General features: G+C 40.7%; 2 protein-coding genes across 2 annotated transcripts; one reads left to right on the forward strand and one right to left on the reverse strand.

The window, feature by feature from the left end:
* The first annotated feature begins 832 nt into the window (after positions 1-832).
* On the forward strand, positions 833-3,416 carry LOC132119356 (keratin, type I cytoskeletal 50 kDa-like). The gene is made up of 6 exons (XM_059529224.1): positions 833-1,396; positions 1,619-1,701; positions 1,783-1,939; positions 2,114-2,275; positions 2,384-2,509; positions 2,845-3,416. Exons 1-6 carry the CDS (start codon positions 893-895, stop codon positions 3,067-3,069), a joined length of 1,257 nt encoding a protein of 418 aa, XP_059385207.1. The 5' UTR covers positions 833-892; the 3' UTR covers positions 3,070-3,416.
* A 639-nt stretch (positions 3,417-4,055) lies between these two features.
* On the reverse strand, positions 4,056-8,039 carry LOC132119360 (keratin, type I cytoskeletal 42-like). Its single transcript, XM_059529237.1, has 6 exons — positions 7,756-8,039; positions 6,979-7,061; positions 6,741-6,897; positions 5,361-5,522; positions 4,760-4,885; positions 4,056-4,294 (listed from the first exon to the last, which is right to left on the reverse strand). Exons 1-6 carry the CDS (start codon positions 8,008-8,010, stop codon positions 4,073-4,075), a joined length of 1,005 nt encoding a protein of 334 aa, XP_059385220.1. The 5' UTR covers positions 8,011-8,039; the 3' UTR covers positions 4,056-4,072.
* Positions 8,040-22,344: the final 14,305 nt, after the last annotated feature.

Here is a 22,344-nt window from a genome sequence, read left to right on the forward strand (position 1 = left end):
CCAGTTGAATTGCATGGTCATGCTTTTCAAAGCAAAGCTTCAGCTCTCAGTTTAAAGTTTCTTACACATAAGAGAATTTTCTGAGATAAAAGTAAAGCCTTCTGGAGTGGTGTATCTGAGTCATGGCTTGAGCTCTCAGAAAAAGACTGTTACACAAGAATAGAGACACCATGCTAGTACGTCTCCAGATGGCTCTTGCGCAATTTAAAAGTTCACTTTGGAAAATGTTTCTCTCTCGCTATTTTTTTTGTTTTGTTGTTTTTTTTTTGTCTTGCTCATGTTTGAAAAGACAAAGGGAGGTCTGTTCTGGGGAAGCTGGCAGCATTCCATGAGCAGGAGCCCATTTCACTGTGTGGTTTAAGCTTGCTGTTTATAAGTGTTTATCACTTCCAGCACTCCGTCGTCCTGGAAACCCCGCTGGCAGGCGCAGGTCATCCTGTCAGCACACATGTTATGAAGCCTGTAACACACACCGTATGGCAGTAACATGAGACCCTATGCAGACATGCATGGGAAAATCAAGTCCTACATATCAATACAATCACATCCTTTGAAGAAACAATGCCGTTCATAAATGCAGTCATATTTTGAAATATGATGTGCATATGTTCTGGTGTTTCCTGTCTTTTTGCACATATCCCTGGGCTGTGGGCTATCACTCAGCTCATTCCAATAATTCATGTCACTTCACCTGCCAGATCCTCTGCCTCTGGGCATGTATTGGGTGGAGAGTGAAGTTTTCAATTCATTTTCTCCCCTCACCCCCTCCTCCAACTCTACCTCCACCCACCACTTACCTCATCCCACAAACATATAAAAATAAATCAGCCTCGTCTGTGCACCACATTCCCTCTCCTTCCAGCAAAAAGAATCTCTCCTCTGCAGCCCAGCAATGGCGTCCTTCAGCAGCCGTAGTTTTATGTCTTCTGGTGGGGGCTTAGGTGGAAGCATTCGGGGTGCTTCTCTAGGAGGCATGTCTCGGTCATCCGGGATGTTCAGTGGAGCCGGTGGCCGCATAAGCGCCATGCGCTCTGGCAGTGTGTATGGGGGTGCAGGAGGCCATGGTGTCCGTATCTCCACTGCAGCTGGTGGTGGCGGTGGAGCAGGCTTTGGCTTTGGCGCTGGAAGTGGTGGTGGAGCAGGATTTGGCTTTGGTGCTGGCTCTGGAGGAGGCTTCGGAGGAGGCGATATGGACCTCAACGTGACCGTCAATGAAAAAGCAACCATGCAGAACCTGAACGACCGCCTGGCATCTTACCTGGAGAAGGTGCGCTCACTGGAGAAGGCCAACGCAGATCTCGAGCTTAAGATCAGACAGTTTCTGGAGAACAAAACCTCACCTTCTGCGAGAGATTACTCTGCCTACCAGGCCACAATCAGCGACCTGCAGGATAAGGTACTGCTACTATAAAACTTCACAACATCTCGTGCACAAGATATTTTCATAGCTGCAGGATTAAGGGTGTGGTCATATTCTCATTTTCTGCACATCAGAACGAAACAAAGCCATGCATTTCTGCCATGTACAAATTGTGCATGTATATCTTTAAAAAAATGCATATTTGAAAGCTATGCATTTGCAAAAACATCATTATTTGAATCATCCCATCTCTGACAGATCCAAGATGCCACTCGTGTTAATGGAGGAGTCTACCTGGCCATCGATAATGCAAAATTGGCTGCTGATGACTTCAAGACCAAGTAAATCCACACCTACAGTGTATGAAACCTCATAATTAGGAGAAAAGTTGCTAATAAGCTGCTCTGTTTTGATTCATTTAGGTATGAGAATGAGTTGGCCATGCGTCAATCTGTGGAAGCAGATATTGCTGGGCTGAAGAGACTCCTTGATGAGTTGACATTGGCAAGATCTGACCTGGAGATGCAGATTGAAGGCTTAAAGGAGGAACTTATCTTCCTCAAGAAGAACCATGAGGAGGTAAAAACCTGCCCAACTCAAACATGGCAAGCAAGATCATTTGATCTTGGTAAAACAAAGTTCTTCTGACCATAAAATGCCAGGCAATAAAATGTAAGGCTGATAAACACTTAAAATTTCAGGGAATTTGCCCAAGGGGTCATACATGATCTCAAATTCTTCTTGTATTTGTAGGAACTGGCAGCCATGCGCAGTCAGATGACTGGTTCAGTGAATGTAGAGGTGGACGCAGCTCCTCAGGAGGATCTGAACCGTGTGATGAGTGAGATCCGTGAGCAGTACGAGGCAGTTGCTGCCAAAAACCGACGTGAACTAGAGACCTGGTTCCAAACTAAGGTAGAAGGCGGCAAATAAATCTGAACGAGCCAAAGCTAGAACAATTCATCCTGCAAGCTTTGGTTTTTGGAGATGCTTAACTAAACTCTGAATGTTATTTATCCGCAGTCAGAGACACTGACTAAGGAGGTTGCGGCCAGTACAGAGACCCTCCAAGTGTCCAAGACTGAAATCACTGACCTTAGACACACCCTTCAAGGCCTGGAGATCGAGTTACAATCTGAACTCAGTAGAGTAAGTCTTTTATGATACATAACAATATGGTTACTTTATAATAGCTGCTGAAAGAACCATTTTAGGCCATTCTAAGCAGGTTTTAGCTTGTATAAGCTGGTCTACATTGAAGTAAATGGTTTCCAAGCTGGTATTCTGCTTGTAGGTGCCCAAACCCCTCTGAAACCAATGAATCTTGACAATGTTAGGAACATGATAAGAATGACAATTCCATTTTAGACTGGATTAAGTTGTTTTTTCAGCATGCTGGTTGAACTTCTACCATTTTTTTTACCCAACATATACTTATCATTCCAGTCTACGCTAAGCAATAGCACCTCCAATCTATTCTCTAGAAAGCAGGGCTTGAGGGAACTCTTGCGGACACAGAAGCACGATACTCCATGAAGCTGGGTCAACTACAGGCTCAGGTTACAAGTCTGGAGGAGCAGATCGTTCAGCTCAGAGCCGACATAGACAGACAATCTCATGAATACAAAATGCTGTTGGACATCAAGACCCGGCTGGAGATGGAGATCGCAGAGTATAGGAGACTGCTGGATGGAGAAGCAAGCAGGTAGGAAGTGTTGGAAGAAGCATAGTGATACTGTAGAACGAGTGTGTGTGTGTGTGTGTGTGTGTGTGTGTGTGTTTCTGATTGGGTTTTGCCATTTCTGAAGAACATATATAAACATTTTCTCTTTTTTGTCAGCATTACCACTACTAGTGGAGGAGGAGGAGGAGTGAGCTCTACCACTACCGTCAAGGTGAAGACCATTGTGAAAGAAACTGTTGGTGGGGAAGTGGTGTCAACTACTTCAAAATAAACACCAACCTTCATAATACACTGCCCGTTTACACCTGTCACACCAGTCTTCAGGCCTTGTGGTCCACTGTTGTTGAAAATAAAATCAGTGATGCCGCAAAACCATGATTGTGATTTGTCTCATGTTAAATCTGTTCACAGTTTTTAGTCAATATCAAAGCATTGTTTCTTAAAGGATGATGATACATTCTGAGACTTGTGCTTCCAGTACATCATGTGATTGTCATTTACCAGAGAAACAGAGAGGTAGAAATCAGACAGGATTGCACAAAAAAAAAAAAATTCACATTCAGAGAATCATGTTTATAATCTACCAAACGTTCAATTGCTTCATTAACTGTGTAAGTGTGCAACACAGAAAACTGGTAAAACAAGTGGTGAAACGTTAAAACAGGTGTATTTTTGAGCAGATCAGTCATTTTGTTCATCATCATCCACGCTCTCGCTGCTCTCGCTGCTCTCCACAGTCTTCTCATCCACCGTGGTTTCCACCACTGTGATCGTTTTGGTGACAACTTCTAAAAACAGACAATGGGAGACAGTTAATAGAAATGCACTACAATGCTTAATGGTGATGTAATATACTTTATATACAAAATATATCTTTTATTTTATAACAGTCACTTACTGTGGGACTCCCTGTAAAAACAGAGGGAAAGAGAGCCGGTGTTAGTAAAGCATTTAAGAATGCTAACATTTACACTTACACTAACATTACATTCAAATACATTTAATTTGAGCCATTATTTTTATGAACATCACCTCTCATTTCCATCCAGCAGTCTCCTGTACTCTGCGATCTCATGCTCCAGTCTGTTCTTGGCATCCAGCAGCGTTTCATACTCTCGTTTGTTGCTGGCAATGTTATTATGAAATTGACTAAGCTGGTCCTCTAGGCTGGTGACAGTGGCCTGAAGCCTAGCCAACTGGTCGCCGTAATGAGCCTGCGTTTCCTCCAGTTCACCATCAAGGGCTGACTTCTGTTATATTAATATTACAAAAAAAATTTACCTACAATAATTATTCAATGATATTTATTTTACTGTGCACACACTGTGGTTGTTTAATGTTATTTGGTGCATTAGGGAAGAATTACAAGTTACAAGCTAATAATCCACACTGTTGAGACACTTTCTCCTGTTTAAACAGTCATTTGCTTGTTGTGTAAGCATATAGGAAAATACATCATATTTTCCCTGACTGCTTTTAAAGTCTTAAAGCTGGCAATGCACTGGTTGTGAAGAAGAATGGGGTGAGACTGAAGCCCATGCACAGAAAACAGCCTGGCACAACACATTTTCTGGCTACACATGTTGCCACAGACTTGGAAATTATAATGCATTGCCTCTTCCCTATAACCTACAACTCTATGAGATGCTGAGAGTATAGAAAAGCACATTTTGCAATAAAAATAAATGTGTTATTGCAAGGGTGTTCAGGTTTACCAAGCTCTGGTGAGTCTGCAGTTCAATCTGTAGTTTCTGTAAGGTATTTGTCAACTCCTTCAGCTCTATTCTGCTGTTCTGAAGCTCTTCATTTTGTGTGACCACCTCCTGTTCCACCGGGGCAGTCTGAAGTAAAGTCAAAAACAGCTAGAACATCACATGCATCAAATATTTTAGCCTGTTAATCAGAGATGAGCAACTGAAAAAGCAAATGCACCAAATCACTTATTTTCAGATGTGTAAGGCCTTATACTTCAGTGCTTATTGTGTCAAAATTTTACTTAGAAGAAAACACAAGAAAAAAAAAGGTTTCCAAATTCAGTTGTTAAGTATTTAAAGATTATAATTTAAAAGATTAGAATTATGTTCTTTTTTTGTATAAAATAATTAATTTAAAGTCATGATGACCTGCCATATATGTACTTTGCATTTTAAAGTTAAATGAAGTTGTAAATTCTAATGAAGATGCATCAGAAACTTGATTTTTTCTTTGTAATTATAGTTGAGTAAAAGTGCAGGTATACAGTTTCAAATAACTTAACACAAATAATACTTAAATGTTATAAATTCACCCAAAATGTATTTGTGGTTTTAACTTCACCTTGGTCTCATACCAGGTCTCCAGCTCTTCGCGTTTTTTCTCAGTCACAGTCTCATAGTGTTGTCTGATCTCTGTCATGGCCTGCATCAGGTCCATAGAGGGCGCTGCATCCACACTAACATCCACATGACCTCCAGCCTCAGCTCTGGTCACAGATATCTCCTGTGAAAACACACATATTAGAAAATCTGTGATCTGGCACAGAGTCAGAGATGGATTGTATTATGATACTGACGTGGTATTAATCATCTATTCATAGATTTAAGAGGAATAAAAAAAAGGAGTGGTGGGATGAGCCTAGTCTTTTAATCCCAAACATTTCTGGACTGTTTCAGGAGAAAGTTAGGCTTTCCTTGTGAGTTTCTCTTTATTTTAATACACTTTTATCAATTGGAAATTTTCTAAAAGTCTTCTTTAGTGTACGCTAAAGTATGTTTATGCATGAATGATGGCCTTTCATAGCCCCAGAGGCCCAGCGATATTACTGTTTAGTTTAAAATGATGTAATGGAAGGGAAAATCCCCAGCAAAGCAGGCAGCAGAAGAACAAGAGGAAAAAAGAAAAATTGAAGGAAGGAAGGAACACTCGTAGGGACCCTGTGTTTTTGTTGTGTGGAAACGGTTATCTCTAAAATAGCTAAATATGGGCAGCTACAGTAACCTGTCATTTAACTTTCAATAGTTTTTAAGCAATAAATACCTAAATAAAAGATTTGAACTAAATTTGACCTAATCTACATTAGATTTACAATACTGTTCAAAAGTTTGGTATCCCTGATTTATTTTCACTATGATCTTCTGATGACTTTTTTTCAGAAAGGATGCATTAAATTGATAAAAAATGCAGTACTTTTTTTATTTTTATAAAAGTATTTGTATTATAAATAAATGATGTTCTTCAAGCTTTCCATTCATCAGACTCTGCATCATGTTTTGTGCACTTTATTAGGTAGCACAACTGTTTTACTTAAATGGTAGTGAAGTTGTGTAATGCGTGTATATCCTAAGCTACAAGGCTAATCAGAAAGCAGTATGCAAATATATAGGCTAACCTTTTAGCTTGCAGGTTAACTGAAAGAAATATCAGAAATCTGAGTTTCAATCACTTCACCTTACCACATCACCATGGTGATATTTACTGTATACAGTAAGTGTAAATGTTTCCAGGTTACTTGCGCTTACATAACAGCTTTGTGTAAAACAGGACTCAGTTTGTGGGTGGAATATCTGAATATATGACCAGTCTCTTGGGCAATGCCCTAAATAGAAATTCTGTCATGGTGATATTCCTGCTGTTTACAAGCTAGAATTTGCTCTTTTAGAATATATAATAATACACTGTTGAACCAAACACCAATCAGAATTGTGTCACATATCAAACCTCCTCGTGATATCTCCTCAGTATGATGAGCTCCTCATTCAGATTCTCAATTTGTATCTCCAGGTCCGACCGACTCAAACTAAAATCATCCAGTACTTTCCTCAGTTTTAAGACGTCGGCTTCAATGGCCATGCGCATTTCCAGCTCATTCTCATACCTGAGGCGATGGTTCACAGAATTAATTTTCTATTAATGCCCAATTAAATCAATGGTAAGACATATATATTCAGGTTCTCACTTTTTCTTGAAGTCTTCTGAAGCCAGTCTGGCATTGTCCACAGACAAGAGTAATGCGGCATTGTCTTGGGAAGCCAACTGAATCTGCCAGTAAAAAAAAAAGGAAAAAAGGAAAATGTCTTGTATTATGGCAAGCCAAACAGCATATGCCAGTGATGTCAGATTTTATAGAAGGTTACAGAAAATACACCCTCAGAACACTGAATTCCAAATAAGAGGAAAAACATAGATCAGTCTATTGCACAATAAACATTCTGGCACCTGGAGTCATTTTATTTTTAGAGCTGGTTGTCGGTGTCTGTAGAGTTCAGTAGAGCCACAGAATGCGGAACAAAAGCCAACTCTGACAACAAAACTTGTTCAGTCTGTTTCTTAACATATACTTGTCTAGATGCCATCGCAATAGTCAGTCACCGAATATGTATAAACAAAGAGCTAAAACGAATAAAAATGCAACAAGCCAATTAGTGTTCTGTTGTCAGTGTTACTTCAGTATATAGCATTTATTAATATTTAGATTCTTATTTTTATCTTTTCAGTTTAGTAATTTCTATTCAGCTTTAGTTTTAATACTTGACAAGGCAAGGCAACTTTTTTTAAGTTTGAATTTCCTCTCATTTATATATTTTAGCTTTGCTTTATTTTCATTATCGAAAACTGTATTTAGCTTCACAGAACAGAGATGTGTGCATACTGTATGTCATGTTTCAAAGTGCATGTCAAGTCATCCTCTCTGTCTGAAGACCTGTCTGCACTCCCCACTCCACTCTGAACGTACCTTGTTCCTCAGGTCCTGGATGGTGTCTTGGAAGATGGTTTGGTTGAAAGTGACATCAGGGCCACTTTGATTGTGCTCTCTGATCTTCTGCTCCAGCTCAGCGTTGGCATTCTCCAGTGAGCGCACCTTCTCTAGGTAGGAGGCAAGGCGGCTATTCAAATTCTGCATGATGGTCTTCTCGTCAGCCAACGGATCTAACCCATCAGCTAGGTTGAAGCCCCCTCCTCCATATACACTATTGTTTCTGGAAGACATTGTGCTGTCCTGGTTAAGGTCTTGAACGTGGAAGTTGGAAACGAAACACAAACCTAGATTCAAAAAAATCTTTAAATACCTGCCCAGGATGGAGGAGGGGAGAGGACACTTTGCTTTCCAAGGAACAGGTGGCTATGAACCCTTGTGATCTAGAACCCGAACATCAACATTGTTTTATGTCGTTTAAAGTCAAAATGTGGCACTTCTGGTCCTGAACTGAATTATCAAGAATTCTAATCATAACATTTCCGTTAATCCGAAAACGAAAGGCTTTTTTTTTTAAATGAACACACTCAGGTGTAGCATATGGTCAAAGGTCTTGTTGTATGTCAACAAGAAACAGTGAATGACTGCTAAAAACTAAATGAAGGGCAATACAAATTTTGAGAATCCTTAGTTCAGTGTGGCATAGAATTGGGATGCTTTTACACTGTTATTTTAAAGTTCCCAGAAAAAGTTTGCAGAATAAAGCGATCTCCAACCTCCGAAGGAATGCGTTTTCGACAGAGGGGACCCATGATGGAGGGGAAACCCCGTCTATGGTTGAATCCAATGGGGTCGCTGTGTCCATTTCTTTTACTGTCTATGGGAAAACCATGGAGAAAAAATGATTGTGCTTGTTTGGCCTTGTTTTTATATCATAGACTTGGACTTCTTAGTGATGATAAAACTCTTTATTAATCCATTCTTCTCTCCAATTCACATATTTGATGTTACTATTTGATATTTTCCACTCAGCCACAGAAATGACGTCATTATGAGTCATGCCTTTGGCGGTCAGTTGCTAAGCATCTAGACGTAACTTTACATTTGTGAAATATACCTGAACACTTGATTCTGTGCGCCAACACTAATAGGTTCAAATGGTAAACAAGCATGAGTGTTTTTTTGTCTTTTTAAAGTAAGGATGTGGTTTCACATCATGATGTTCAAATTTATAACAACTGATAATAAACATATTTTCTTCTCATGTATCTGAGTTCATTGGTTTACTATAACCTCCTTTACTAATGTTTCCCAAAAGTCACTAAATGTCCATCTTTCTCTCTATATGTTAGTGTTAATATCTCTTTTCAGTGTAACATTGCTTGTTACCATCCAGCTTACATGCTAAAGGCACAAGCGATGTGACTAATCATACATTTAGAAATAACAATTCATTCTCAACATATCAAAAAAAAAAGATCATTTTAGATGAGCGTTATATCTGGTAAAGCAGCATTCTGGAGTATATAATCTCATCTTGACGTATCTTAAGTTATGAGGCCTCATGCCCATTACTATGAAAGAGTAAAGAGATAAGAATTAGATGACTGAAAAGATATGTGGTGGAAACTTTGATGCTTACCTGCTTGATACTGTAAAGCCTATTGCGGAAGTAGATCTCATAAAATCTGTGTTGTAATGTTCCCCAAATTATCCAATGTTGTTTTTATCCATGATGAGCTCATACGAGTGACCACCCATCACCTAAGCAAGAACATTTTCATTTTTCAAGGTCAGCAACACTATTTTTGGCTTTAGTCTTATGCTGAGAAAGGATTTTGTAATGAATTGTTGGGTATTTAAAATTAAATTTTTGTTACTCTCAATTCATTCCAAACTCTTGACTCTTTGTCTTCTTTACAGTGTTATTTGTGTAAAATGTTTAGGGCTATTTGGTATGCAGTCATCTGGGACATAATTTTTTCTTACAGGACAGTCCTGACATTGCACATATTTACATCAATAAGGGAAAAATTTGAGTGAATAAGAACTGAGAGTTAAAATAACTTTTTTAACCCAAATGCTGGGTTCAGCCAGTTGCGTCATTTTATTGGGTTATTTTTTAGTATTGTAACACACAGCCTCTTTTGCTTTTTTATTTTGCACTGGTGATTACAGGTTAATGCAGGGAGTTCAAATAGCCTTGAAGAGAAAATTAGAAAGTTAGTTAGGCTGGTGCGTTTGTTATCCCAGGGATGATGGAGAACACGTCGTCCCTTCAGCCAGGCCCTGAAGAAAGCAGAGAGAAACTACTGCATTACCTGCCGAGAGCTGTCAGCTGTGGTTTCCTTTTTCATTCATGGTATTCATTTAGTAAGTCTATCTTTTGTTAATAAAATTAATTTTATTATTTATGTCTTCCTTGTGTTAGATATCCCACCAATATTTCTTATCTGATGCAGGCTACTCATAACCGCACCTTCAGTGAAGCGTGATCCCAAAATCATAATGTCATCGGTGATGTGAATACCCATTACTACACTATTTCACTATTTCAAAACCAAGCAGTTCAACATGAGTTTAAGAGAAAGGATGGCCTCATTTTTCAACATTAAATTTTTTTTTTTTTTTTTCTTTTTTTTTTTTTTTTACAAAAGACAGGAAGTCATATGGATTTGAGTAAATAAAGACAAAGTAACTTTAGCAGAACTATTCCTTTAAATAGGCATCAGCAGAAGAAAACATGACACATCTAGTTGAATGTGAACAGACAGATCATTGATCATAGACCAGTGTGAACTTGAGGTGTCGAAGTGATTCACCATTAGATTTAAGGTGGATGTGACTCAGTGGGTGTGTTTCGACTAAATAAAAAACTTCCTCAGGAAACTAAGTTCAAACAAATACTCAGACATGAATGATGAGAATCAAATAAATGAAAGGAACTGAAAGTCGATCACAAATCAGAAGGAGGTGATTGTATACAACACATATGGTGTAAAATGTGTGTGAAACGGAGTGGGTTCGTGGCAGTGGGCTTATATCTGATGCCACAGTAGAGGTGTTTAGCCACCAGGTGATGCTATGTAACTATCATTCATGTTGTGTCCTTTTTAGCAGGTAAAATAGTATGCCAGTGCTGCAAAATTCATTTTCCATTATTTTCAGAATACTTTGCAAATAGCCATCAATGAAGAGAGAGGCTTTTTGGGTTCATATGGTACGGTAGAAATGGCTTTACTAGCTAGAGCCATCTGGAACACGCTGAGCAGCATAACATGGGTTCCTTAGAACCAAATAAGTATATTACTGCAGAGCATTGACAAACCATCTACATCAGCTGGTCTAATCAGCTTTAGGTGGTCAAGTTGATTGCTGGAATATTGTGAGATGTCAACCAGCTTACAGTAACACTTTTTTTGTCAGTCCACTTTAGATATTCTACTAATTATAATTAACTTTGCAAATACATGTTAGACATGACAGTAACCCAGCACACGTTCTACTGACTGTAAGTAACTTTGAAAGTATGTCAACTTAGTTTACTAACCCTAACCGTCTAACAATCTACTAATACTTTAATGAGAGTTAGTTGACATTGCAAATGAATGAAAGTTAGTTGACGTAGTTTCAAAGTTACTTATAGTTGTGTTTAGAATGCTGAATTGGACTATCGAAATAAAGTGTAACCCATTCCAAAACACAACCACCATTTTAGGCTTAATATTCTGGTAGAGGAATCTATTGTGCTATTGTACTGTATATAGAAAGACACACACCCTAGGGGTTACAATTTTCTTTATAATGGCAGCAGCTGCTGGTTTTACACACAATTAAATAAGGAATGGCTCTAATTAAAATACATCTGTAGTTATGCACTGTGCCTGTAGCATAAACTATAGTAAATTAAAGCACATGACATGAACCTTTTGATACTGACAAGGGTGGAGGACATGTATTGTAAATGCTAAGATTTTCACTATCAGACATTATAATCTAAAGTTGTTATATATATATATATATATATATATATATATATATATATATATATATATATATATTTTATAGAGATGTTTTGAAATACTGTTTTTTTTAACTTTCTATAATCCTACATAAAATGATCCTTAAAACATGCATCACAGTTTCAGCAACAAACAGCACAACTGTTTTAACACAGATAATGTATTAGAATATTAGATTTTTTTTTTATCAGATAAATGCAGCATTGGCTATATGTTTTTAAAATCATGTTTCTAAATTCTGCTCCAGAAAAGGCACAAATCAACCTCAACAACTGCTGCCAAAATGGAGAGATACTATAAAGCAGGGGTCCTCAAATCTGGCCCACGAGATCCACTTTCCTGCAGAGTTTAGCTCTAACCCTAATCAAACACACCTGAGCATGCTAATCAATGTCTTCAGGATCATTAGAAAATCTCAGGTAGGTGAGTTTGATCAGGGTTGCAGCTAAACTATGTAGCGCATTGGCCCTCCAGGACAAGATTTGAGGAACCCTGCTAAAGCAACCGTCTGTCTCCCTAGGGATTTCACTATAAAGTCTCTTAATAAAACCCTGCATGTTTATTCACAGCATGTGTATGTTACATTTGAATCCATTTTTCACAGTGAAAGCTGCCAGCTAGAGAACAAGACCCTTCTTTGTCTATTCACATCACACACTCCCATCAGTAGTCACACCTTTCACAACAGGTGATAACATGGTTACAGGGGAAAGTCATCTGATGTTTTACATTGTGAGAACAGTACATAATATCTGTCTGTATACCTGGTATCCCTGATACAATATAACTTATGATAGAAACCTGTAAAACCAGGAAACTGACTGTCCTGAATAAAGCAATAATGGGGGTATTGTTGCATAAAAGACAGACACAGACATAGGGAAATCGGCGGGGACACACCTAGCAAAACATCCACTAGCAAATGCTTACCTTGGCATTAGTACATGAATGGGTGATGATTACATGGACATGTTCAAGCTGCTGTCTCTGATGACAGCATGGGTGTTATCATTCACTACATGACTGTTATTCATTCAGGTGATGCTTGCACAGGCATTGTGCTGGGCGTTACACAGTGAGATCATGTTAATAGAGGGAGTTATCTGAATATTTTACACTGTAGAAAAGCAAAGTAATATGAGCCATTGGGTAAGTTGAGTCACTCAACTGTTTCAGGCGCTGTGCAGATTTCTGTTATAAAAGTTCTGCCATGACAACTCTCAGAAATTTTAGCTTGGTAAAATACAGAGCCTGCAGGGCCAGTTCAGAGAACTGCTACTGCCAAAACCTCCACAGAAATGCTACTGTGAGCATGTAAGAAATATGTGTAAGAAATGTAAGAAATGCTGCTGCACATATAACATACAACATAACCTCATTATACTGTATGTGAAATACTCCGTAGCAGATCTATACAGGTGGAGCTGGGGAAGGTGAGGGGTTTCTGGAGCGTTCTGCAACTGCTACAGCAAGTATTAGCCAAGTATTTGAATGTTGAGCAGCAAGCTCATTGGCTGCTGATGCAAATAAAACCAATCAGCTGTGTCTATTGAATAATGATGTGATTATCAGATTGCGTCATGACAGAATTTCGTATATTTGCCGTCATATATCTGGCTTTCTGTGATTGTAAGCACAAGTAGTTTTTTGTGTCTTTTGCATGTCAAAATTAATTTTCTGTATAGAATAAAGTTATTCTGTCAGTTGTCATTACATCAATTTATTTAAATCAAAATGTATGCATATATACTTAAGTACACAAACAAGCAATAGTGATTCAACTTACCTGTAGATTATTTGAATTCTCTGCCATTCACATCATTTTCATGAAGTACTTCAGAACTAATTCTATAAAAACAAGAACAACATTAAATTCATCAACAAAATTATTTGTAAAAAATTAAATCTTCAGATAATAAGAAATCCACTTTTTGTCTTTAAGGAAAATTATTTTTCATAATCCACACTTTATGTCCCTGTCACACTATCACTTAGTTTGGACTTTGTTTCAGTCTGCACATTTTCCCTGTTGTGTTGGTTGTAATAATTATTCACGTGCCATTAATTATCCTCACATTACAAGTTGCGTAGTGCATGCTAATTTCACCCTTTTTCTTTTTTTGCCTCTTTCACCATGGACAATCCTTCTTTTTTGTTAATCGGCCTTAAACAAGGGAAGGATCACTTCGAAGATTTCCTCTTTCAGGCCAACCGATTTAGCTTCCTGGATGACTGCCTCTGCTCATTTCTATATGCCAGCCTGAACATCACCACCAAGGAGCAGTGTTCCGGGGAAGACTCTCAAGGGAGCTTCAGTGAATTTGTGGAGTGGGTGCTGGTATCCTGAGGATTGTCACTCACTGTTGGACCTGTCGATGACGACACCAGCCCCACTACTAACCCAGTGCCCAGCCCAGTTACACCCCGCTGCAAGGAGTGACAGCATGAGCCCACCGCAAATGGAAAGAACACCTAAGCCGCGATGTTAGAGCCCACCAGGGGCGTCACTAGGCCCTTTTTAGGGGGGCTTCAGCCCTAAACCCCTAAACTTCTGCCCAGCCCCCCTAAAAAAAATATTTGATTAATACATTTTTTATCGCTTCAGTCCCCTTTAAAAAAAACTCATTTGAAACGGCGGCAAGCTGCGTCAAGCTGCGTCAAGTTTCGGCTCCTCCCCTTATCTGAGTCTGCTTGGAGTTAGCGCATTTTTCAATCTTCAGTGGCGCCGAGAAGAGCGAACATCAGGGAGTACAAGGTGTGTCGTGAGTGCATTTATTGATAGATTGCTATGATATTACATCTGCATCGGTGCAGTTCTTTGTCATAAATGCATTGCAGTTTATATAATGTTATGTTATTGGCATTACATTATGCTGCCATGCACAGAAATGATTAAAGACACACATCATTATCTGAAAGCACTAGATGGCCCAGAGAGAGAACATCATTATTATTTTGGAGTTTTTTTGTTTTGTATTAATAAATATAGTTTTGTATTAAGTAATAATGAATCAGGAGGAGTGTACATACATATATTAGAGTAAGAGTAAAAGGGATTTGTGATTTTCTTTTAAGTACTTGATTTACAGAAGTGGCAAATTGATAATTCATGTTGTTATTTTTAATAAATAGAAATAAATATAGAACAGATTAATCATATTCCCAATAGACAGTTACATTAATACACATTTAGCTGGTTAGTTAAATGATTTGAAATTAAATAGATTTTCACGGGGTGACTTGGTGAATAACCAACCGTATTGTTGATTACAAAGGCTAAAAAGCTTAAAAAATAAAATAATTTATATTTCATTGTTGATGGACTTAGTTACCAAGCTTTCCTGGTAGCTTTGTCTGAGAAAATGATTCATAAATCAACCTATCAGTTGACCCTACGTTTACTTTCTTCACTGACAGACAAAAATAAAAAGCCTATATCAGTCAAAGCTCAGCTTTACGAGGGAAAAGACAGAGCAAGATAAAAACCAAGAGAAAAAGAGTGTGATGCTGATGAGGTGAGAAAAAAAACAGCTGCCCGCACATGGTTTTAAAGCTATTGTCACCCAATTTTTTGGCCTTCAAAACATCTTAAAATGCACATATGTAGATCAGAGAAATCAAAATTTTCTCGGGGGAGCATGCCCCCGAACCCCCCTAAATACCCCACATTCGGTACCTCAGTGATTATAAAACTGTGCCATATGCATGTTACTGGATGAATGAATAAACCCAAACTAGTTAATAATGACCATTAGAGCATAAACTAATTTTTTTTTTTTTTTTTTTTTTTTTTTTACATCATACCCTCATTGGGGGCTGATCCCCCCTAAAATGAAAATCCTAGAATCGCCCCTGGAGCCCACTCCTGGAAGAGCAATTGAGCCTGGCATCACATCAGAGCCTAAAGGGAACCTGTTTTACCAGGTGTGTGAGCCGGCTGTACCATCCATCGCCGTGGGAGTCCTGGTGGACTATAAGGGGTTGGAGGCTAGCCTCGCCCACCCTACTGCCACTGAGAGCGAGTACCAGATGGATATAATGGACAGTTGAAATGTGTGTGGATAGATGAATTCCCTGTGTCCCTTCATTATGCCCCGATGTGATTCTTTTATCTTCAGTCATGCTGTCTGTGCACTAGATAACATCTGTCCTTCCTTGCTCAAGGTCAGCAGTTGGATCACTCCACCTTCACCTTGTTTGGCCCTCTCACATTTCTTCTCCCTCCATCCATCTGTCAGCGTGAGGTTGTGCTTTCTGAAAGGGAGCTGTTTCAGTTTGCACATTTTCCCTTTTTTGATTCACATTTTCAACCTTTTGTGTTGGTTGTCATGGTTATTGATTTAATTTTGTTCTTTAATTAAGGTGTGTGTCGTTAATAATCCTACCTAATACTTAAGTTACTTCATCTCTGTTCTAGAGGTTTTGTAGCTGTAAGGATAACCTGCCTGTGGATTTGTTAAAGATTGCCTTTCACCTTCATCATATCATGTTCGTGTTGCAACACAGCTAATGTGATAGTACCAGAGAGGATTTTCTTTTTCCCCAAAAATTGTAGTTAATGATGTTATCACTTTGGACTAAAACCTGTTGATAAATATTGTTATACTATATTATTACCAAATATTGTATTACATTTTGATTGATTATATTATATGATTGATTAAAGGCCTTATTAATCTTAGTTAACGGATGTCTCTAGGTTACGTATGTAACCCTAGTTCTTCGAGGGAACGAGATGCTGTGTCAAACAACGCTTTGGGGAACGCATTTAGCGTGAGCGACTCTGAATATCATATCCAATCTGTCTTATAGAAGAGTGTGACGTCACGGGCGGGGTGACGTAAGCGACCAGGAAGCTATAAAGGCACAAGCCGCGCAGCTGGCTTCAGCTTCGAGTACCAGCAAGCGCCGGCAGGGGTGCCGGGGGTATGGCCTCGAGACGCAGCGTCTCGTTCCCTCGAGGAACTAGGGTTACATATGTTACCTAGAGACGTTCCTCTTCAGGAACTCGAGCTGCATCAAACAACGCTTTGGGGAACGAGTACCAACGCTGCCAGAATACCAAACCCCTGCCTAGTGTGTATCCGAAGAGCACAGTTTAGGACGAGAGGACTGAAGTGCCTGGCATGTCTAAGCCATAGAATCTTGCAAAAGTAGAAGGCGTGGACCACCCCGCTGCATTGCAGATGTCCAGCATGGACGCACCTGCTAGAAAGGCCTTGGAGGCCGCCATACCCTGAGTAGAGTGAGCCTTGGCTCCCGACAGCGGGGGATGACCAGAGGACTCATAGGTGGCATTGATAGCCTCGACTATCCAACGACCTTTCTAGCAGGTGCGTCCATGCTGGACATCTGCAATAGTCTGCTTAGAAGCAGGAAACCCCCTCTTGGGGGGACCGCAGCATACAAGCAATTGGTCCGTTTTTCTCCACAGGGCAGCTCTGTGGACGTATGCATCCAGCGCTCGAGCTGGACACATACAGTTTAGCTTCGCTTGGTCTGGCTCCCGAAAGGGGGGAGGACAGAAGGCCTGCAGCACTACAGGTCGTGGTGTGACAGAGGGAACCTTAGGAACATATCCCGCTCGAGGGTATATGAATGCTTTGGTCATGCCAGGTGCAAAATCAAGATAAGTAAGGGCCACTGAAAGGGCCTGCAGATCTCCTACTCTCCTCAGAGAGGTAATAGCCAACAGAAAGGCGCTTTTAAGCGTCAGATGTCATCTGAAATATCTTGAATAGGTTCAAACGGGGGTTTGCACATTGCCTCTAACACCACAACCAAGTCCCACGGGGGAATACGGGACCGTACTGGAGGTCTCAGCCACAGCGCACCGCAGAGGAAACGTGTAACTAAGGGGTGTCTTCCCAAAGACTGGCCATCGAGAAGGGCGTGGAAGGCCGCAATGGCCACCACGTAAACCTTCAACGTGGAGTGGGTCAACCCTGCAGAGAGCCTGGCCTGTAGGAACTCCAGAACTGTACCAACTGGGCAGTTTGCTGGGTCTAGCTAGCGGTCTCTGCACCATGAGGTGAAGAGTTTCCACCTCAAGGCATACAGTTTCCTCATTGAGTGAGCTCTGGATTGGAGGAGGGTCTCAACAACCTCGGTTGAGAGACCAGCTGCTAATAGTTGTGCCCCCTCAGGGGCCACACCACAGCTTCCACAACTCCAGGCGAGGGTGAATTATTGTGCCCTGCACCTGTGAGAGTAGGTCTGTCCTGATCGGTATCTCCCATGGAGAGCCGGCGAAGAGCGAGACTAGGTCTGCGAACCATACTCGGCCCGGCCAGAACGAGGCCACTAAAAACAGACGGACCCCATCCCGGCGTACTCTTGCCAGAACTCCCGGGAGCAGAGCAATAGGGGGAAAGGCATACAGACAAAGCCTTGGCCAGGTCTGTACCATAGCGTCCAGTCCTAGAGGAGCTGGATGAACTAGAGAGAACCAAAGGGGACATTGTGATGTCTCTTGAGTAGCAAAAAGGTCTACTTGAGCCCTGCCAAAAACTCTCCATATCTGCTTCACCACCTCGGGGTAAAGCCTCCATTCCCCGGGCCTCGGCCCCTGCCTCGACAGTTTGTCTGCTCCCACATTTAGTTTCCCAGGAATATATACTGCTCTTAACGAGAGGAGTTTGCTCTGGGACCACAAGGATCTGGTGCGCCAGCTTGTACAAGGGGCGCAAACGCAGACCTCCCTGGTGGTTGATGTAAGAGACCACCGATGTGTTGTCGGTGTGCACCAACACATGGTGACCCCTTAGGTCTGGGAGAAAGTGCTTCAGTACACGATAAACTGCTAGCATTTCTAGACAATTGATATGCCATGTCAGATGGCGACCACTCCACAGACCACGGGCAGGGTGGCCACTCATGACTGCACCCCAGCCAGTGAAGGATGCATCCGTCGCTAGTATTACACAGCAACAAGAAGCTCCCAGCACCGGGCCCTGACTCAAGAACCAAGGTTTCTTCCACATGTCTAAGGCACGGAGGCAGCGCCTCGTGACCTTGATAGTTTGAAGTGGATCGCCCCCGAAAGTGAACCTCAGAAACTTCCTGTGTTGTGGAAGGATGGATATGTGGAAGTATGCATCTTTGAGATCTATTGTGACAGACCTCGGACCTGATCTGACCTATAACATGCTTGATCGTGAGCAATTTGAACTTCAATCTCCTAACTGAACGATTTAAGACCCTCAAGTCTATAATCGGACGCAACCCCCCATCCTTCTTTGGAACTGTGAAATATTGGCTGTAGAACCCGGACTCCCTGTCTTGAGGAGGGACCACCTCGATGCCCTCCTTCTCTAATAGGGTTTTCACTTTCTGTTCCATAACCAGACCCTGCCTGGGGCCGACTATCGTCGGAATGACCCCGTTGAATATCGGTGGTGCAGAGCCAAACTGAATACGGTAGCTTTTTCTACTGTGTGCAGGACCCATTGAGATACATTTGGCAGTAGTTTCAACGCTGCTAAATAAGCTACTAAGGGAATCAGTCTCTCAAGACTGACCTGTGGTGTAAGAGGCCCCCGCAGGGGCAGCGAGCGTCAGCCCCGCTACGCGCACTGGCGGAAAATACTGAGAACGATGCTCGCTGGGGACCGCTGTACCCTTGAACACTGGCAGGGTTGGCAGACCGGCCCCTAGAGGGCACTGAAGCGAGACGGGCATCGTGTAATGCGGTGTACGGCACTTTACCCCAGTAGGGACCGCCCTCTGCAGTCGTGACCGAAACGTGTCAGGACTTCTTAACCGAGGGCCTCACAGCCTGAAGTGCGGCCCTCAGATCCGCCTTAGGCTGGGAAAACCCTGGTTCAGTGCATTGCTTCAGCCTCCGGTCCCAACGTAGGGGGAGCGCGGCGGCAACACTCTGACTATAGACTGAGAGTGCTGCTCCCGCCCAGCAGCCCCTCCAGTATATATAATTTCTCAGAGTGAGATAAATGTCATTATATTCCTCAGAATTTAATGCAAACAAACAATCAGACAAGTAAACACGGTCTGCCTTGTTGGTATAATTCATATCTAACTTCTCATAGTCAGATAGATTCAGATAGATGAATTTAATTCCTAAGAAAGAACTCTAATTCTGGGGAATACGGGTGGAGATAGGCAGAGCTGTCTTCGCCCCGTCCTTAGATATGCGAGAAGCACAGTCAGCCCCCTTATTTTTTCCCGAGAGCTGACTGCGTGAGCTGCACTCCTCATTAATGCTGTTTACGTTGCCTCGGCAACACGCAAGCCGCCTATTCACACAAACAATATTAATCTCCTCGGAGATATGTAGCTGCAGCTGCGAGTTCACAGAGTGGGAAGGAACCGATGGGCGTGCTTCCGAACCGCGATCTGGATTCGCCTTTCAGATGTCTCGCCTTAGCTTTGCTCTTTGACTATTGCTTACTCTTTGAGGAGCTAATAGTGACAAACAACAATAAATAAGACTGACAAGACAGAATGACATGCACACACAGAGCGCTTGCTGAAATACGCGAAGCTGAAGCCAGCTGCGCGGCTTGTGCCTTTATAGCTTCCTGGTCACTTACGTCACCCCGCCAGTGACGTCACGCTCTTCTATAAGACAGATTGGATATGATATTCAGAGTCGCTCACGCTAAACGCGTTCCCCAAAGCGTTGTTTGACGCAGCTCGAGTTCCTGAAGAGGAACCTCAGTTTTTGGGTGAAAAAAGCATTAGTTGTGTATTATTTTGCCAATGTTCAAACAAAAAACTGAAGTCCGTAAACTTAGATCAATAAGACCTATAATCAGTCATTTCCAAAAAGAAATGCAAAATCTATGCTGACAAAAATAATTAATCCAAAAGTTTGTGATGATAGATCATAATGTGAGATTTACAAGCAATTCTTGACTGGGTATATCATGTATTGCAAAGAATTTTCAGCACAGCACAAAGGCTAAAAAGATGAGGTAACAGAAATGAGGAGTAACGAATCATATTTCCTGACATTCATTGGTGCCTTGTGTTGTTGATTGTTCAGGCCAGTTGTAGATCTTTTGTATCTTTGTTTTTTACCAAAAATAAAAATCAATAGATGTACTTGACTGTGTTTGATTTTTATTCACCTTACACCACTTACACTGATATAGAAAATACACAAAATTAGAATAGATACAGCGAAAAGCACTAATTTAGGGGAAATGCTTTACAAACTCATAAACTGCATGATTCTAAGTTATATAGACAACAGATTTAAACTTTTCACACAATGCACATGTTGAATTTGTAATCTTATGGCTTTGAACAATCTGACCGAAAATGTAAAGCCGCAAGCATAACACAGATAAATCAGAGTTTGATGTGAATGTTCTCATGGGCTACCAGAAATAAATACCTAAACTATGCATACTGTAATCTGCTGTAGATGTAAAACTGTTATTAAAAGGGATTTAAGGCTTGTCCGTCTAAAACTTACCTGCCTATTAAACAGGGGAATGCAAACAATAAGGAGACGGAGTGCCTTCTGACATACTAATGGTGATGAGCAGAATCAGGCATGTACAGTTATGGAGACATTAATCCTTGTAAAGCTGCATGTCTAGGCTGCCACATCATCAAGCATTGTCAAAGGCCGATTCAGTCTGAAGCAGCCTTAGTTTTGTGCCCTTCATTTGCCTTATTTTAAAGGATGCATCAAGTGTATCCTTCATGTCCTCCAATCACCCAATAATCCTTTGCATACTACTGTACATGAAAACAATTGGCAGAAAATGAATTAGCACTTTCATTATGAAATGCAAGATAAAAATAATAATAAATTTATTGTAAATTATTCACATAATGCTAAATTGTCCATAATGTAAACCACTGGGAGGCCACAGATAGTTCATGTTCACTGTATTACATTTATAGAAGGGAAGTTCATATTTTTTCCAGTATTTTTGTGCTGTGACCGTGGGGCTAGAAGCATGAATGACGTGGTCTGGACCATCTTATTCTATTGTTTAATGCTGGATTGGATTGGACTAGGAAGGACACAGCCTCTCTAGAATGTGGCTTTCCAATCGAGAATTACCCAAGGTAACAGTCATGTACCGAATACCTTTAACTTGGAAAGAATGTAAACAAAAATAACATGGATTTTTTTTGTGTGTGTGTCATTGCATCTGCATAACATCATTAAAAAGATATAGTTGGAAATATTATAATGCATTTCTGGATTTAGCCAATACCATAATAATAATAATAAATACATAAATACAAATCCAGATAAGCGACTTATCTGAAATCACTGTTGCCTTAAGTGCCTCTGAAAAGCTGTCATTAAAATAAAAAAATGAACACATAAGAGTTCTAACAGTTTTATTGTTTTTATATTTTGTATCTTACATTAATTTGTATATAGGTCTGAGAGTCTGCGAGAGTAAGGGTGGAAGAAGGCTCATCGGCTGACATTACAATGGAGATTCACCCTTCAACTTGGAAAGAGGTGGAAAGTGTAGTCTATAATGCAAGATCAGCATCAGCCCCAAGGCCAAATGGAGTCCCATACAAGGTGTACAAGAATGCACCAGATGTCCTGAGCTTTCTCTGGGGGCTCATGAGGATAGTGTGGCAGTAGAAGATTATACCCAAAGTG

The sequence above is a fragment of the Carassius carassius genome, chromosome 38, assembly GCF_963082965.1.
Source record: "Carassius carassius chromosome 38, fCarCar2.1, whole genome shotgun sequence".
In the NCBI taxonomy this organism is placed as follows: domain Eukaryota; kingdom Metazoa; phylum Chordata; class Actinopteri; order Cypriniformes; family Cyprinidae; genus Carassius; species Carassius carassius.